Here is an 18,657-nt window from a genome sequence, read left to right as displayed (position 1 = left end):
CAACAAAGATGATAGTTAATGTTGAGATACAGATTTTGGGTAGATCCTTGCTTCTCAGTGTATCAATGCATTCTGACATCATCCTTGAAGACTTATTTCAGCTTTGCGGTGTGTGCACCTGCGTGTCTGCACATGAATCTATGCGTGTGAGTGAAGTACCAGTAGGGGCCGAAAGGACCTCGGATCCCTGGAGCCGGAGCTGGAAGTGGCTGTGAGCTGTCCAGTGTGTATGCTGGGCACTGCACTCAGGTCCTCTGGAAGAGCAGCAAGCTCCCCGAACCCTCTGCAACATCTCTCCAGCCGCTTGACATTCTTATATTTATTTACTTGTCAATCATGCATTTCAGAGAGCCCAGAGGAGATAAATACATATCAAAAATACTCACAGCACCTTGCCACTTGTGGGCGATTCTCTAGTTGCTTAAGTTTTAATAAGATGAGTGCGTGGCATTTAATAAGATGAGCTCTGTCATTCCATCTGAGCGTGCACCCTCTCTTCTGGACCGGAGACGCTGTTTCAACAGTCAGCACTCTCCAGGTTCTGGGAATGAACTCTGGCTTGTTACTTTTATTTATTTAATCCTTTGACATTGCCCTTTCAATTCCCAGTCAGCCATCCAACAGATGGCTTGCTTTCCACTTAGCACCCGGAACGCTGCTGGGGATGTTTTAGACTAAGGGGCTCTTTATCTTCAGGTGACGTCTCTGAACCATAAATATTTCCGCACACACTTGGAGGACAGCCTCTCCTTGGGTCGCCCCCTTCTCATTGAGGACATTCGAGAGGAGTTGGACCCCGCTCTGGATAATGTACTCGAAAAGAACTTCATTAAATCGGGCACCGCTTTCAAGGTGAGTGTTTGGTAAAGGAGAAAGAACCCTGGTGGCCTCCACCTGGCCTCAGCTCAGTGGTCGAGCCGTCTCCTTGGGGTGGTGATGTTTTGTACACTGGAAACCAGCGTTTTCAGATGGGCTGTTTCCTCTAGGTGACTGTTTCTAGACACCAACAGCTTATTTCTTGCCTTTTTCCTTCCAAAGTGGTAGCTATTGCTTTTATTTTTAAAACATATTTTATTTTAATTATGTGTATATTTGTGTGTGGGGTGTGTGCAGGTGCCCTCAGAGGCCAGAAGAGGGCATCAGATCCCCTGGAATAGACAGTAAGGGTGCCGGTGAGCAGCTAACATGTGGATGCTGGGAACTGAACTTGCGTCCTCTGTCAGAGCAATATTGTTCTTAACCATTGAGCCATCGCTCCAGCTCCAACTTTACTCTGCTTTGAGTTGATTTAATTCTTAATTTAAAAATAATCACACATATTTATAGGGTGCAATGTAGTATACTTGACAAAATTACTGAAAGAGTTCTTCAAATTTTACCCTTTAATGGTTACATACGAATGAAACGTGCTTATTGGTGGGCGCCATGCAACTCTGATTGCTTTCATTGTTTTTATAATATATATATATATATAAAAGCCCCAGAAGAGCAGTATCCTTGCAAGAGTATTCAGTTGGTAGAAATGAAGTAACACATTAAGGAAGCAGGTTTCTTATCTTAATAACAATATAATAGCGTTACATGGAAATGACATATATATTATATTAGCTGTATATTAGAAAAGTGGTTTTGCAAGCCAAATACATATACAAATTCAAGAAAACCTGGATCTCCTCACTGAAGAAAACAGCATGTTAATAAAGTCTGTAGACATTGATTTGTTCGTTTCTGTCTTTACTAACTTTCAGTCTAAACTCATTGACTTTGCTAGTGTTCCCAACTGCTGATGCCAACACAAATTGTTTTCAATATAAGTGTCTCTTTTTTTAATTGGTCCCATTCTCTACTTTGAAGGTTCATTGGTTTTATTTCTTGATAAATGACAGCATTTAGATTCGATTATTTCACTTCCAGTGTGTTAAATTCCCTGACTACTAGGGAAGATGTGAGGAACGCGGGTTTTCTTCTTAAACACAGATTTACCTAGTTCTCTTTACAGCGTGAATTCTCTGCCCCCCCCCTTTACATGTGCGTGCGTGTATGCGTATGTGTATGTGTGTAGAATAAGTCATTCTCCAGCAGCCGTCCGCCGTAGTCACTGAGGCAGGTCTCCCAGAGTTCACCGACATGACTAGCCTCCCTAGCTGGCTTGCTCTGGGGTCTCCTGTCTTTGCTTTCAGAGACTGGAATTACAATTACAGGTCGGTTGCCAGGTTCACCCAGCAATTTTCATGTGATCTGGGAATCCAGACTTCAGTCACTATGCTTTTGTGACAAGCAATTAACTCCTGAACCATCTCCCCAGCCCCTCACTTTCAACAAATGCATATGGAGCGTTGATTATCTACTGAAGCCTGAAAGAGTGAATTTAATTTAATGAGTAAAACTGAGTCAACGTCCTCAAGAATTCTTTTTGTTTTCCCGTGAGGTTACAAAGTGGAAATTTTCTTTGCAAAGAAAAGGGAACCAAGAATAAAATCTTGGTGACTTCTTTGGCTGTTGTGGGTTCATCCACAATTTGGAATCATTCTTGGAAGTGTTTGGTTGGTGGGAGCTGGAAGGAGGCTCAGCTCTTCAGAGACCGTGCTGCTTTTCCAGGATGGGTTCAGTTCCCAGCATCCACAGGGCAGCTCACAGCTGCCTGTAATTCCAGTTCCAGGGAAGCTCATGTCCTCTTCTGACCTCTGTGGCAACCAGGCACGCATGTGGTAAAGATATAATACATGCAGGCAAAACACTCATACACATACACACAAAATTTAAAAAACTCATTCAATTGACAAATAGAGATTCTATATATTCAAAGGGTACCATGTGGTGTCTTGTTATTCATGTATATTATATAATATACAGTCGAATATATGGGCACCCCATTGGTGCCCATCTGTGCAATAGACGTCTGGAATATGTCAGACTAGGAATGGAAGTTTGTGCTCTTTGGCCAGCCCTCCCCCACACCCAGGCCACCCCTTACCCTCATCTTCCCTACACCAAATATCCTGTGTTGGATTCTCAGCTTCTAGGAGCTCCACCCTTTTAGATTCCATGTGTAAGGATAAAATCATGTATAGTGTTTATCCTTCTGAGCCTGGCTTGTTTTATAAGAGAGGTTACAGAGCCGCCATTACTGAGGTTGCTTACAGGACCTTGGATTCTCGTCCTCAGTTTGGGGATGTGTCAGAGGTTATAGCAAGGTTCCCATCCCATGTCCAATCAAGACTCATTAGAAATTTAAGTCATTTTAAAATGTTATGGTTTCTACCTGGTTTTTAAAAAGTAAAAATGTCACACACACACACACACACACACACACAGGTAGGTGGATCTCTGTGAGTTCAAGGCCAGCCTGGTCTATAAGAGCTAGTTCTAGGACAGCTAGAGCTGTTACACAGAGAAACCCTGTCTCTAAAAACTACAAAAAAGTAAAAATGTTGTTTTTTTTAATATACTACAAATAGTAGTGTTTAAGGTTAATATTATGTTTCTAGGGTTTTTTTCTGAAAATTATATCGACTCTGTTGTCAAATATGTTGGAGGTACGGCTGTGGAATGCAGCAAAGAAGTGATAGTTCCTAAAAAACAGTTCTGCAGTCGGATATAATTTCACCGTCTGGGGAAAATAATAAGATTGATGGGAGTTGATAAATGCTGGAATTTAAAGTCAGGTCTTGGACGTGTCCAGGTTTTCCTTTATTCCTTGTTGGTGTTAGATCAGCTTTCATTAGATTTGCTTTGGATGGCGGCTCAGAACATCTCCAGGCAGAAGGACAAATCTGAGTTACTCTAAGTTGGACAGGCTTTGTTATTTAAGATCTGTGATTAAAATTTTCCAACTCTCCTTCCCAGTTCATTCACATGTCAACAGCCTTGACTCCTGGGGAACCCATTCCTATCTCAAACTCCCAGTGCCCCCACCCCTGCATCTTTTGAACTGTTTTCTTTCTTTCGGGTTATACAACATTTGTATCCTTTTGAAAATTTAGATTAAAATTTTGTTTTAGAATTTCATATGTATTTACACCATTTTCTACCCCTCCCTCTCACTGTTCCAGCACCTTCTGTATCCTCCTACATACTCCGAAATCCATGACCTCTTCTACAGTTATTCTTGTCACACACACACACACACACACACACACACACACACACACGTACACACATGTACACATACACACCCTACTGAGGCCATTTAGTGTTGCTCATTTGTATATATTCTTAGGGCTGACCACTGGGATTGCATGAGCTGTCAGGACCTCGCCTCTCCCTCTCTCAGAAGCCATTGATTGCCTGTAGCTTTTCTTCTAGAGTCGGGGCTGTATGGGGTTTCTCCCATCCACGTTGGTCTATCCACTGGTATCATCACGTAGGTCTTGTTTAGGCAACTTGAAGCTGTTTTTAATTTCACATTTGAACTTGTGTAGGTGAAAGTCGGTGACAAGGAATGCGACATCATGGATACATTTAAACTTTACATCACCACAAAGTTGCCGAACCCTGCCTTTACCCCTGAGATCAACGCCAAGACGTCGGTCATCGACTTCACTGTTACCATGAAGGGACTGGAGAACCAGTTACTCAGGAGGGTCATTCTGACAGAGAAACAGGTAAGCACTCTCAATGTAAAAGCTCTAGCTCACGATAAGTGTTTAAAATTGGTTAGGAGGATTAGTGAGATGGCTCAGCAGGCAAGGTATAAGCAGAGACTGTTGGTTCATTTCGTGGTCACCCAGACCCGAATAATAACACAGAAACTATATTAGTTACAACACTGTTTGGCCAATAGCATAGGCATATTTTTTTTTAGCTAACTCTTACATCTTAGATTAACCCATAATTTTTGTCTGTGTTAGCCATGTGACTCGGTACCTTTCATTAGCGAGGCATTCTCATCTTGCTTCCTCTGCATCTGAATGATGACTGCAGACTGAGCCTTTCCTCTTCCCAGAATTTTCCTACTCTGGTCTCCCCACTGATACTTCCTGCCTGGCTACTGGCCACCAGCCCTCAAAGCCATGGCTTTAATCCTAGCCACATTACTTAGCAAATTAAAGACTCATGTGGTCAGAAAAAGAGAGTTATACAGTAAAGATAGATTCAGATGGAAAAAACTCTAAACAGTTTATAATGTGTTTAAAAATATATATAGTCTTGAGAGAGAAAAGAAAAAGGATAAAGTTCTTTTTTTTTTTTTTTAAAAAGAAAGAGTAGTTTGTTGGGGGTAGGGCTGCTTGTTCATCCTGCTTCCTAGTTCCTGGCTATCCTGCTGGCTTAGCCCCAAAATAACCACACAGAAACTGTATTCATTAAATCACTGCTTGTCCCATTAGCTCCAACTTCTTATTGGCTAACTCTTACATATTAATTTAACCCATTTCTATTAATCTGTATATCTCCTCGTGGCGGTGGCTTACCGGCAAAAATTCAGCATGTCTGACTCTGGCAGCTCCATGGCGGCTCTCTGACTCTGCCCTTCTTCCTCCTAGCATTCAGTCCAGTCCTCTACGCCTACCTAAGTTCTGCCCTATCAACAGGCCAGAGCAGTTTCTTTATTCATTAACCAATGAAAGCTGCATATAGACAGAAAGACCTCCCACAGTAGTTGGGTGTGGTGGCACACACCTTTAATCCCCAGCACTTGGGAGGCAGAGGTTAGAGGATCTCTGTGAGTTCAAGGACAGCCTTGTCTACAGAGTGAGTTCCAGGAGAGCCAAAAATACACAGAGAAGCCCTGTCTCAAAAAAAAAATTAAAAATAAAAAATTAAATAGACTTTAAAATAAAGCCTCATAAAGATGGAAAATAAACAGAGAATCTGGATGCTGTATGTTATTGTCTTGTCTTTGAATGGTTTGTTGTCTGATACTCTTTGTTTAGAGTATTGGTTACAAGTTGCTATGGATAATGGTCAGAAAAAAAGCTAAACAAAGGAGATTAGATTCAGAGTTCTTGTTTTGAAAAGAAAAATTATATGTCTCAGTTATCCTCCATCCCCAGACAATACACACACACACACACGCACACACACACACACACACACACACTTTCTGCTTCTGCTCTTATATCTTTGGGTGTATTGATTTCTGCACATTTCAATCCATAGTGCTGTGTATTGTCTTGAGACACCTGAAAAATTTAATAAAAACAATGATCCCAGAGAAAAGAAAATTCCCCTGGATAGCCAATATAGGTACCCTATAAAGATTTGTCACTTGTATTGGTTTAATAAAACACTTAATGGCCGGTAGCCGGGCAGGAAGCATAGACAAGGTGACCAGAATGGGAGAATTCTGGGAAGAGGAAAGACTCAGTCTGTAGTTACCACCCAGATGCAGAGAAAGCAAGATGATAATGCTTCACTGATAAAAAGTACCAAGCCACGTGGCGAACACAGACAAGAATTATGGGTTAATTTAAGATGTAAGAATTAGCTAAAATATGCCTAATCTATTGGCCAAACAGTGTTGTAATTAGTATAGTTTCTGTGTTATTATTCGGGTCTAGGTGGCCGGGAAATGAACAAACAGTCTCTGCTTACCTAAAGGTGCTTGCCACCAAGCCTGAAGACCTTGATCCCTAGTACCCACATGGTGGACAGAGGGAATCAACTCTTAGGTTGCTGAATGCCCCCCCATAAACAAACAATAACCAAACAAATATAAATAATAAAGTAGATTAAGATGTTGTTATAACAAATATATGAAAAATATAAGCCAGTCATATTTTCTCTTGTTAGCATAAGGAAATATTTCTTTCTCAGTGGCAATTTCTGTTAGAAAATTATATGACTCAGTTATCCTCCATCCCCAGACAATACACACACACACACACACACACTTCCTGCTTCTGCTCTTATATCTTTGGGTGTATTGATTTCTGCACATTTCAATCCATAGTGCTGTGTATTGTCTTGAGACACTTGAAAAATTTAATAAAAACAATGATCCCAGAGAAAGGAAAACTCCCCTGGATGGCCATTACCCACTGCTGGGGTTTCAGATATTGCAGTGCAATAACGTAGTGATATAAGGAACAATATTTCAAATGAAATTTGCATTGGAGGGGGGAATCAATTAGGTATAACTAAGGGTATTGGTGGAGCAAGGAGCACCTTAGGCCTGTAATATTTTAAGGGCTAGGTATCTTTTAAGATGTTCAGAAAACCCAATTTTATGCATAAATATATTTGCATATATTAACTCTATTTGCATAAAGCACAAGATAGTTTACACTTACTTTGATATAATTCATTTTAGTATTCAAGGAAAAGGCAAGGTGAGCGATAATAAGAGCAAAGAGGCATAAAGTGGGGCGGGGGAGGTGAGGAAGAGAGGAAGAGAGTGACGGGTGAAGAGAGGGAAGGGAAGGTGTATGGTGGAGGGCTGTGGGATGAGGAGAGATAGATGCCCCAGCAGGTAAAGAGATGTGACACCATCTGTCCTTCAGGAGCAACGGCATCCTACTTGCTTACCAGAAGTGGTTTCCTGCAAGGGGCAGACCATTAAAACCCTAGCCTTCCAGCTGGCTCCCTCTACCACCTCTCGGTGGTCAGCACACCAGGTGCTGCTGGTCTATTCTGAATGGATTCTCATTGGTGTAGCTCCCCCATGAGGCTGTATTACCTAAAGGTCTCTCCAGTGCCCAAATCCCTCTTCTTATTGCCGATGCCTCTTTAAAACACCCACTGGCATGCTTGGGCCAGCCTTGCTGGAGAGCATTGAAGACAAGCTTTGTAAGCAGTGTCTCCTCCTGACAGCCCTGGGGCCACAGAGGATGAGGGTCTGTCCCCTTCTGTGACGACATTTCCCAAGGCCTCCTGGAAGCCCCTCAGGTCTACAGTATCATGATACCTGCCTTTCTCTATAGTAAGCACTTCACCAACTCAGCCACCTCTCCATCCCCAGGGGTGGTTATTTCAGTGGAACAGTTCTTTAGCTAGTCTCCTGCAAGCGTAGCCACACTCGTCACCATTCTAACGCAACCCACAGCCTGCCAGTGGGATGGCAGGGGACACTAGTCAGGGTTCGAGGACAGGGTGAGGTCCACCTTGCAGCGACTACTGTGGGTGGCACTGGGATGCTCTGCAGGGGTTCCACCTTCCCCAGGTAGACAATAAGCAATGGGAACAAAAGTCAGCACGTTGTTGGGGGAGGCCTCCACTCTGCCAAGCCTCAAAGTGGGTGCTCTCCAGAATTTACAGCTCCTGCCTGTTAGATGCCAAATTCTGGATGAAAATAACCTATAGGCAGACTGATTGAAGTCATGAAAGGCGTTTGACTCAGTGCCGGTCTGTAGCTTTTGATCATCTATTTGCTTTCAGAAGACTTCTGAAGTTAGTGGGGTTTCTGAAGCAGCTTTGCAAGGAATGTTCTCAGGTTAGCGCTTTGATTTACCTTGAAATATAATCCTAAATGCAAAATGTGATTCTGCATATAGATGAGGAAACACTGCTGCCTGACTGTCACAGAGGGCTAGGATGTGGCTTAGTCGGCAGAGGACTGGCTCGGCACGCACAAAGCCCTCAGTTCCAATGCACAAACAGCGTGTGCGAGCCCAAGCCTGTAATCCAGCACTAGGGAGGCGGGAACTGGGGAGTAAAAAGTTCAAGGTCACCCTCAGCTTGCTCCTTGGTGAGTTTAAGGCCATCCTAGGCTACATAAGACCCTGTCTCAAGAACAAAACAACACACACACACACACACAAATATTGTTAAAATTATTTTCATTTAGACTCTATCAATGTCAGATTCCTGGGCTGTGGGGCCAGGGAGGCGGCTCTGGGGTTAAAGTACTTGAAGAGTTCAGATCCCCAGAAATGCAGGATGGGTATGGCTGCCCGCCTGCTGGGTAGCAGCAGAACTAGCCATATCTGTGCTCTCTGGTAGCAGAACTAGCCATATCTGTGCTCTCTGGCAGCAGAACTAGCCATATCTGTGCTCTCTGGCAGCAGAACTAGCCATATCTGTGCTCTCTGGGTTTAATGAGAAACTTTGCTTCCATGTTTAAGGTAGAAGAGCAATTCAGGATGATTCTGAACATCACCCTTGCATGCACACCCACATACATGTAGGAGCCCCAACACGTGTAAAAACATACATATGCATACATGCATGCCCCTTCACGTCTGTGAAAAAATAAGTAAAAAGATGACTGTTATTAATGTCACTTTGATTTAGACTCTACAAGAATGCCTGCCACTGTTAAATATGCTAGGCTTGAAGGATGGGCTTGGACTCTGCAGGAGGACAATGTCCTGGCTCTCAGGAGACTTAGCAGCCGAATGTTTAGGAGTCAAGAGTCTCTGGGGATCTGAACTCAGGTTTTCATAGTTGTACATTAGGTGGTTTACTGACTGGGCCATCTCTCAGCCCCAGATCTACGAAATGTTCGCCGCAGTGGGCATCATTTTCTCAATTCTCCAGAGAAACACAAATATAAATTGGCCTTACTAATGACAATCCTTTCTTCCGCCATTCAAGATGTAATGTTGTCAAACCCTTTGGTGTTGCTGATAAAACACCGGCAAGCCTGGTTTTCTGTAAGCACCGGTGACAAGGACGCCCAGCTTCCATTGTTTGTGTCCTGACCTCAGGAGCTGGAGTCGGAGAGGGTGAAGCTTCTGGAGGACGTGACCGTCAACAGGCGGAGGATGAAGGAGCTGGAGGACAACCTGCTGGGCAAGCTGAGCGCCACCAAAGGTACCGCGCCATTGACAGCCCGGCACGCCCTGGCTCCCACCCTTCAGTGCCGCGGTGATCACAGATGGGAGGAAATAGCCAACTTCCCAAAGCACAAGCAGGCGGGGTGGCTTCCGTGTAGGCGGTAAAGAAAGACCACGGGGAATCTGATGTCTGAATTAGCAACTGGAGTCAGCGGCTGAGACTAGTACCATCTTGTTGATATAATCACCCTCTCCTGAGCCAAACAAGGACTCCTAAGCAGAACCTAGGAGCTCGTGATGGCCTCATTTGCTTGCCCAGAGGACGCGCGTGTGTTCCGTCTTTTTTATTTTTTATTTTATTTTTATCAATCCATCAGCTCTTTCATTTAGCATCGAAATGAAGCTACTATGATGGGTCACGTACAGCACATGCCATTCATAATCAGGAAAACGTGTCTAACCGAGGGCCTGGCTCATCTCAGATGACTCCCACTTAGAAGTCAAGGGTACTGTCTCCTCTGGGGAGCCAGAATCATTATACCACATCCCAGTTTGCAGCGGTGCCCACTCTGTCATACACTGATGAAAAAAGGTTTTCTGTGCACACCTGTAACCCCAGCGCTTGGGAGGAGTACCTGAGGCAGGAGGATTCCTGCAGGCTGCCAGGGCTACATAGAAAGCACCAGGCCAGTCAGAGCTACACAGCAAGACGTTGGCTCCCAACAAGGAAGCAAACAAACAGAAAACAAACAAAAAACAAACCCAAGATTTTATGCAAAGAAAAGAGAATCAACAAGCTCAGCAGTATTCTTTAGGCAAACCCAGCAACCCCGTTAAATTCCACCGTGTGTTAGTAGTTGACTTAGAAGTCCATTCCATTGTCACTTTAATCCCTGGGTCAGAAGAAAACTAAACCTCAGTATCCAAGAATGATGATGGCCTTAGGATGCCCTCAAGGCCAGGTGTGGTGGCACACACCTGTGCCCCAGCTACTTGGGAGGTTGGGGCACAGGGATTGGGGATGTGAGACCACCTCGGATTATATTAACGAGAGCTGGTCTCAAAATAAAATATTAACAAAGGAGCTATGATTCTGGCTGTGGGCTAGCATGACCCAAACATGCGTTATACATACACAACTCCATACATGCGTGCATACAGTGGGCTCAGTGAAAAGCAGGTCTTGGTTTTCTTGGTGAGACACTTCAGCTATATCCCAGTTAATTCTTGTTAGAGGCATATAGTGGCCTAGGTTGCCACTAACAAGTGGGGAGAGAATGTCCCATTCATCTGCTAGCTCCTCAGCCTGGGTACGGTGCTTGCATCAGCTCGTACCCAGTGTGAAGAACTTATGACCTGGAGACATCTTGGCAAGAATTACCAAGGCGATAATGGGGTGACAGTATATCCCGCAGATGACGCTGATACCCCTGGAGACAGAGTCATTGTCTTCAAACATTCGAACCTGTTGGGCAGGGGAGATGGCTCAGCCAAAAATATGTTTGCCTGACCGGGCAAGAGGATGGACCCGAGTTAAGTTCACTAGAATCCATTTTAAAAAGCCAGATGTGGTGGTGCATGCCTGTAACCTCAGTATGGGGAGGTCGAGTCAAGCACATTTCTGAGTATTGCTGACCAGCCAGCCTAGCCTACTTGGTAAGTCTCAGGTCAAGTGAGAGACCCTGTCTCAAAATACAAGGGGTGTCAGACTGTGAGGGACTACACCTGAGGTTGCCATGTACCTGCAAGCAAATGAACAAGAACACACACATACACATGCACACACGCATGCACTCACACATGCACACATGCATGCACATGCACAAACATATGTAAAATCAAAACAGATATTGTCGTATTGTCTTTTGCTTTTGCTTTTCTAAAAAAAAGATTTATTTATTTATTTTTATTTGTTATATATACAACATTCTGCCTCTGTGTATGCTTGCACGCCAGAAGAGGGCGCCAGATCTCATTACAGATGGTTGTGATCCACCATGTGGTTGCTGGGAATTGAACTCAGGACATCTGGAAGAGCAGCCAGTGCTCTTAACCACTGAGCCATCTCTCCAGTCTCCTGCTTTTGCTTTTCAGGTGGAGTGGAGGATGACGAGCCCTCAGCAGGAATGTTTAGAAAGATCCAGGCTCTGGGTGGTGGTTGGACCAGGGACACTTTGGCGTTGAGTGCTCCTTCTTGTGGCCTCTGGGTTAGAAACTCAGTATTTGAAACAACCCTCCTGTTCTTCAGTAACTCCTTTCTGCTGCTTTGATTCTCAGGTTCCTTGGTGGACGACGAGTCTCTCATTGGTGTCCTGCGCATCACCAAACAGACGGCAGCAGAAGTAAGCGAAAAACTCCACGTGGCCGCCGAAACGGAGATCAAGATCAACACAGCTCAGGAGGAGTTCCGGCCTGCGGCCACCCGGGGCAGCATCCTTTATTTCCTCATCACAGAGATGAGCATGGTCAACATCATGTACCAGACCTCACTGGCTCAGTTCCTCAAGTTGTTCGACCAGTCCATGGCCAGGCAAGTCCTTCCCGCCTTCCCCTTGGTCATTTTCAAAATGGCAAGTTAAAGTTTTGTGTTGGTAGCTGGGGTTGGGGCAGAGGGGTTGGGGTGGCTCTGTCTATGAAGTCTCTGGCATGGAAACATGAAGACTTGAGTTCAGGTTCTCAGCACCCACATCAATGGCCTGGGCATGGCAGCAGACAGCTGTAAATTCATGCTTGGAAGTAGAAGTGGATGGATCACTGGAGCTCTCTGGCCAGCCAGTGTAGCCAATCAGTGAGCTCCAAGTCCAGGGGAAAGACCGGTCTCCAAAAATAAGGTGGGTACTAGAGAGATGGCTCTGTGGTAAAGAGCACACACTACTCTTACAAATGACTGGAACTTGGTTCCCAGCACCCACATCTGGTGACTCACAACTAACTCCTAAAATTCTGGCCCTAGGTGATATGATGCCCTCTTCTGGCCTTCGTGGGCAACTGCACGTACATGCACACATATACACACACTTAAAAATAAAAAATAGTTCTTAAAAAAAATAAGGTGGTCCAAAAAAAAAAGCCAGGCAGTGGTGGCACATGCCTTTAATCCCAGCACTCAGGAGGCAAAGGTAGGCAGGGCGGATCTCTGGGAGTTTGAGAACAGCCTGGTCTACAAGAGCTTGTTCCAGGACAGGCTCCAAAGCTACAGAGAAACCCTGTCTTGAAAAACAACAACAACAACAACAACAACAACAACAACAAAACCCAAAAAACAAAACAAAACAAAAAACCAAAAAATAAATAAATAAGGTGTTGATAGATTGAGGAAGATACCAGACATCAGATGTCAAACTCTGGTCACATAGATATACATCCCCCCTCACCCCCCCACACCCTCTCACAGAAACATACACTCGCGTTTTGTTATTTCCAGTCTTAAAGAAAATGGGTTTTTTTTATCTCCTTGATTTTAAAAATGGACTGCAGATCTGAAAAGTCTCCACTACCTCAAAAAAGAATTACAAATATCATCGAGTACCTGACATATGAGGTTTTTACCTACTCTGTGAGAGGCCTGTACGAGAACCACAAATTCCTCTTTGTGCTACTCATGACCTTAAAGATTGATCTTCAGAGAGGGACGGTCAAGCACAAAGAGTTCCAGGCTCTGATTAAAGGTGAGATGTGGGGAGCGTGGCTGGGCTGGCTGGGAGTGAGAGCAGGGGCAGCGCGGGCGGACGCTGGCTCCAGTGGGCTCTTTGATATACTTGGATGCTGTTCCAGGGATGCAGGAAGAAACAGTGTGGTACCCTAATGACGCCATTCCAGGGATGCAGGAGGAAACAGTGTGGTACCCTAATGATGCCATTCCAGGGATGCAGGAGGAAACAGTGTGATACCCTAATGATGCCATTCCAGGGATGCAGGAGGAAACAGTGTGGTACCCTAATGAAAGCAGCATTATTTTCTTAATCTCCCTCTCGCCCTCCTCTGGTCTCTTTCAATTTCCACTACTATAGTTCTGTTTACCAAAAATCTGGGCTTTGTCTTGACTCTGTGTTTTTAGTTTAATTGATTTGGTTTCTTCATTGTTGCCCATGCTTAGGGAGCCTGTTGTCAAAGCGAGGAAAAGCTTGTGATAAACTTTATTCTTGCTGCCTCTCTGCTCCCCTTCCTCCTTCTCTCCCTTCTCTTTTTCTTTCTCTTTTCTATACAGGACCTGTCTGCATAGCTGAGGCTGGCTTTGGATTTGACACCCACCCCCCAAATAATTTTAGAAACATCAAACCACGAAAGTTCAGATAGGAGCTGCTGCCACACCCACCTCAGAGGCAGCATGGCTCCTTGGTAGAGTTGGGTAGCTTCATGAATGGTCCCAAGGTTGGGTAAGGAGTGTGGTAGTGTGGAAACAAGGGCAGGCTGGCACACAGCGCAGACAAGATGCTGCAGAGCAAGGGAGCATTGTGTTGGGGGGGGGGGGTCAGGATGTGCGCCACAGCCTAGCATCCTACTAGTCACATAGGGCTTGTCAAAACTAAGAGGGTCCAGGAACATAGCCTGTGTCTGAGACACATGTGGATCGGAGATACCCTCCCATCCAGACAAAGCCTCATTAATGATAGCAGCCAGACCAGAGCTATTTGCCAAAAGAAACAGACCTCTTTGAAAGAGGGTTTGTGAGTGAGAGGAGGCTGAGATGCATAGAGACACACAGGGGAGGGGTCTTTGCAGCAGGATAAAGATGGCCGCTCACCTGGGCTGTGGTGGGAGCATATGTGTGAGCCCTTTTCATCAAACTGGAGAGCGAGATTGCACAGGGCCAGCACCGCCAGCCTGGGGACTTTGGGTTCAATTCAGCCGGCAGGAGGGAGCCTTTGAGTGTTTTATGGGCAGGGATGAGGCAGGAACAAAGCAGTGCTTTAGGAAGATTAATTTGGAATTGCACGATCGGTTGATTGACAGCACTACAATCAGCTCAGCAGAAAAGGAGGGTATTTCCTGAACAAAGCTGGTTTATTGTATGGTCTGCTTTAGTTTCAAACTGGCTTCCATTTTGATGGAATTATTTTTAAAGGATAGTATGGCTTATTTTTTTTAATGCTTTTTCATAGACTTAACAAATAAACTCTTATATCATGGACTTTTTTTTTTATCATTGTGAGCTCAGTACTCAAGGGAGAACTTCTGATATTTATGGCCACAGCAATGTTTGATTTCCCAGGAGTGACAGTTCTTAGGTATCAATTATTTCTTGTTTTCTGCAGTATTTGTAAGGTGCCTTTCACTTCCTTCTCCAGCTCAGGATGTCAGGGCACTTTGGAAAATGAAATGGAGACCAGGGGCAAACCTGCCCTGTAGATCAACGGATAGCCCTGTTTCCTTGCCGGTTTATTTTAGAAAAATATTATCTTTGTTTTGCTATATGGGGGCTTTCATAAGCTGCTCATAAGACCTGAATCTTAAAAAATTTGAGGAAGATACAAATTAAATGTCAAAACAATCACTAATGATGGCATAGCTTTTCCTAACCTCACAGCAACCACGTGGTAGAGTCTGCTATCCCATCATTCCGTTACTCTCATCTGACAGATGAGAGAATGAGAGAGAGAGAGGGGGGGGAGAGAGAGTGAGTGAGAGAGAGAGAGAGAGAGAGAGAGAGAGAGAGAGAGAGAGCCCATTGTCCAAGGAAGTGCAGGTGTAGGGTAAATAGCCAGGGTGTTTTGGGAGGAATCTCCCTGTAATTTCTCCCCTTTGGTTCACGAATACGGTGCTTGAAAGCACTGAGGTAGTCTAGCTGTCTTCTTCTGATGTCTCAAGGAACGCTTCCTTGGAGAAGATGCAGAAGAAACGGTGCAGGGGAGGGTTCTGTCCCTGTGGTAGAGAAGCGTCAGTTGATGAAGGTGGCTGTTTCTCCCAGTATCTGCTCTTCCATTAGCAGTAATGATGGAAAAGCAAAGCTTCTGCTTACACTCAGTTTTAGGGGGGCAAGAAGTGAGGAAGCTTGCTTGATATTTTGAGGGTGTCACAGCTCTCAGAGCCGTAGACCCCTCAAGTCCTTTGTAGTAGAGAAAGGGAGTCTATGTAAGACTCTTTTTTCTTTCTCTTTCTTTCTTTCTTTCTTTCTTTCTTTCTTTCTTTCTTTCTTTCTTTCTCTCTCTCTCTCTCTCTCTCTCTCTCTCTCTCCCTCCCTCCCTCCCTCCCTTCCTTCCTTCCTTTCTTTTCTTTTTCCTTCCTTCCCTTCCCCCCTCTCTCTCTCTCTCTCTTTCTTTCTTTCTTTCTTAATATGCAACACTTCAATTTATACAGTTTCTCAGGAAGATGCTAAATGGGGGGAGCAAAGACCTGAACCCCTCATATTTTTATTGCCCTGTATGTTCTTGTGAAAGGGAAGCGTTTGGTCAGAGTCTGTGAGGTTAGAGACAGCTCAGCAGTTAAAAGCACTTTCTGCTCTTTTTTTTTTTTAAAAAAAAAGTTTATTTTTTTAAAAAACTATCTTTTCAAAAAAAGAAAACAAAAACCCCATCTTTTCTCATTTACATACTAATCCCAGTTCTCACACCCTCCCCTCTTCCCATTCTCTCTACCTTCTTCCCACTCCCCCCCCTCCAATCCATTGCTCAGACAGGGTAAGTCTTCCCATGGGGATTCAACAAAGACTAGCATATTGCTTTGGGGCAATACCAAGGCCCTCCTCACTATATCTAGGCTGAGCAAGGTATCCCTCCAAAGAGAATGGGTTCCAAAAAGCCAGTACAACGAGTAGGGATAAATCCTGGTGCCACTGGCAGTGGCCCTCAGTCTGCCCCAGCCATGCAACTGTCACCCACATTCAGAGGGTCTAGTTTGGTCCTTTGCTGGTTTCTTCCCTGTCAGGGTAGAGTTGGTAGGATCCCAGGTGAGCTGTTGCAGTGGGATTCCCCATCATGGTCTTGACCTCTTTGCTTGTATTCTCACTCCTCCCACTTTTTGACTAGACTTTGGGAGCTCAGCCCAGTGCTCCACTGTGGATCTCTGTATCTGCTTCTATCAGTTGCTGGATGAAGGCTCTATGGTGACATTTAAGATAGTCATCAATCTGACTACAGGGCAAGGCCAGTTCAGGCATCCTCTCTACAATTGCTTAGGGTCTTAGCTGGAGTCATGCTTGTAGATTCCTGGGAATTTCTCTAGTGCCAGGTTTCTTACTAGCCCCATAATGGCTTCCTCTCCCTTTAGTTTCCTCCCTCTGTCTGTTTATCTAACCATCTAGTTGACCTGGTGGGAAATATTACAGAGTATAGAACTTGCAGTGGTGCGGTAGTGACTGACAGGCAACTATAAAAGTCACACAAAGACAGATCATTCTATCCATTGATAAAAATTTTACAAATCCCAAATTGCTAAGGGAAAATAAAAGCCACCACAACAATTCAAGAAGAGGCCATTGGTATCTTGTTACTGGGAAAGTATATTCGTAAGAGTGAATAGCAAGCTGGTGCTATCAATGTGTCTTGCATGTCTTCCCAGGTGGAGCAGCTCTGGACCTGAAGGCGTGTCCCCCCAAACCCTTTCGCTGGATCCTGGACATGACATGGCTGAACCTCGTGGAGCTCAGTAAGCTCCCCCAGTTTGCAGAAATTATGAACCAGGTAAAGGAAGAGGGGCTCCATAAAACGCAGGTCTGCAGATGAAAACACAGCCGGTTGTTTAACCAGGGCCTGCTGGTGACAGTTTCTACCCTATGGATTTAGATGGGTGTGATGGCCCATGCCTGCAGTCCCAGTCCTCAGGAGACTGAGGCAGGGGGATCAAGTGGTCAGGCCATCCTGACCGACATAGTGAGACCCTGGCTTGAAAGCAAAGCAAAGATTAAATCAGTGGTTCTCAACCTTCCTAATGCCACGACACTTTAATACAGATCCTCATGTTATGGTGACCCCAACCATAAATTTTTTTTTTTTGTTGCTGCTTCATAACTGTAATTTTGCTACCGTTGTGAATTGTAATATAAAATCTGTGTTTTCCAGTGGTCTTAGGTGATCCGTGTGAAAGGGATTGATCCCCAAAGGGGCCTTGACTCACAGGTTGAGAACCACTGGTTTAAAGCTAGTGTGGCCTTCTGGGCAGGGGAGGTGGGGTGTGGATGGATGGACTTCAGAGGGAACCTTTCACAGGCTTTGGGTATGTGCACGACTATGCATGCACATGTGGGTACATGCATGCAGGAGCCAGAGGTTAACCTTGGGTGTCGTTCTTTTGGCTCCATCCATCCTACCAAGTAGTGCAGGTTGTCCAGGATAGAGTCCCAGGGCTCTGCTGTCTCTACTTCCCTGGCGCTGGGATTCCAGACACATGCCTCCACAATCAGCTTTTCACACGGGTCCTCATGGATAGCATGACAGGTGCTTTCCCAGCTCAACCACCCCAGCCCACCCCCTCCAGCCTATTCCCTTACCCCAGCCCCCAAGGGTTCTCTCTCTCTTCCTGCTTGAGTACATCCAGAAGTACAAGGATTGGATGAGTGGACCCTTCCATTACATCAATGCTTTTGCATTCTACCTCTGCCTGTGATTAAGTCATTCATGCAATTTTGAGTTGGAATCTTATTAAGAGGATAGCGTACTTTAAAAAAAAACCAAATTGGCTTATTGGTGCAAACGTAAAATGACCTGGAGAAATGGCCCAACAGTTATAGTGCTTGCCACATAAGCAAGAAAGCCAAAGTTCAGAAACCCGGGTAGATGTCAAGGGGGCCTGGCATCCTCAGAGGGCAAATAGCAGGATCCCCAGAGTATGCTGATAGAGATACTAGCCACATCTGGGACCCCTTGGTTTGATCTACCCCTGTGAATAAGGTGGAAGAGCAATTGAGTCGCTGTAATTTCCAGGGGGTAGTCTAGATGCACTTCAGAACCCCTCCCCTGTCTCATACTGCCCTGGGGACAAGGCTGAAGCAATTGAACTGCATGCAGAGTTAATTGGTTAACAACCCGCTCTGTCGGTGTCCTCTACTGTGAACTGCTGATAGGAT

At 44.9% G+C, this 18,657-nt stretch overlaps 1 protein-coding gene across 1 annotated transcript in view; it reads left to right on the top strand.

Moving 5' to 3' along the window:
• The window catches only part of Dnah8 (dynein axonemal heavy chain 8), a 220,937-nt gene that overhangs the window by 138,491 nt on the left and 63,789 nt on the right, over positions 1 to 18,657 (top strand). Inside the window, exons 74-79 of the mRNA XM_087898351.1 lie at positions 697 to 852; positions 4,422 to 4,604; positions 9,588 to 9,693; positions 11,934 to 12,186; positions 13,134 to 13,324; positions 17,154 to 17,275. Coding sequence (XP_087754477.1) covers positions 697 to 852; positions 4,422 to 4,604; positions 9,588 to 9,693; positions 11,934 to 12,186; positions 13,134 to 13,324; positions 17,154 to 17,275 — 1,011 coding nt within the window. The remainder of the gene's footprint in view (positions 1 to 696; positions 853 to 4,421; positions 4,605 to 9,587; positions 9,694 to 11,933; positions 12,187 to 13,133; positions 13,325 to 17,153; positions 17,276 to 18,657) is intronic.

Source organism: Myodes glareolus, chromosome 18, assembly GCF_982192425.1.
Source record: "Myodes glareolus chromosome 18, mMyoGla1.1, whole genome shotgun sequence".
Lineage (NCBI taxonomy): Eukaryota > Metazoa > Chordata > Mammalia > Rodentia > Cricetidae > Myodes > Myodes glareolus.
Note: the sequence above shows the minus strand (reverse complement) of the source record. Positions and strands in the feature narration are given on the sequence as shown.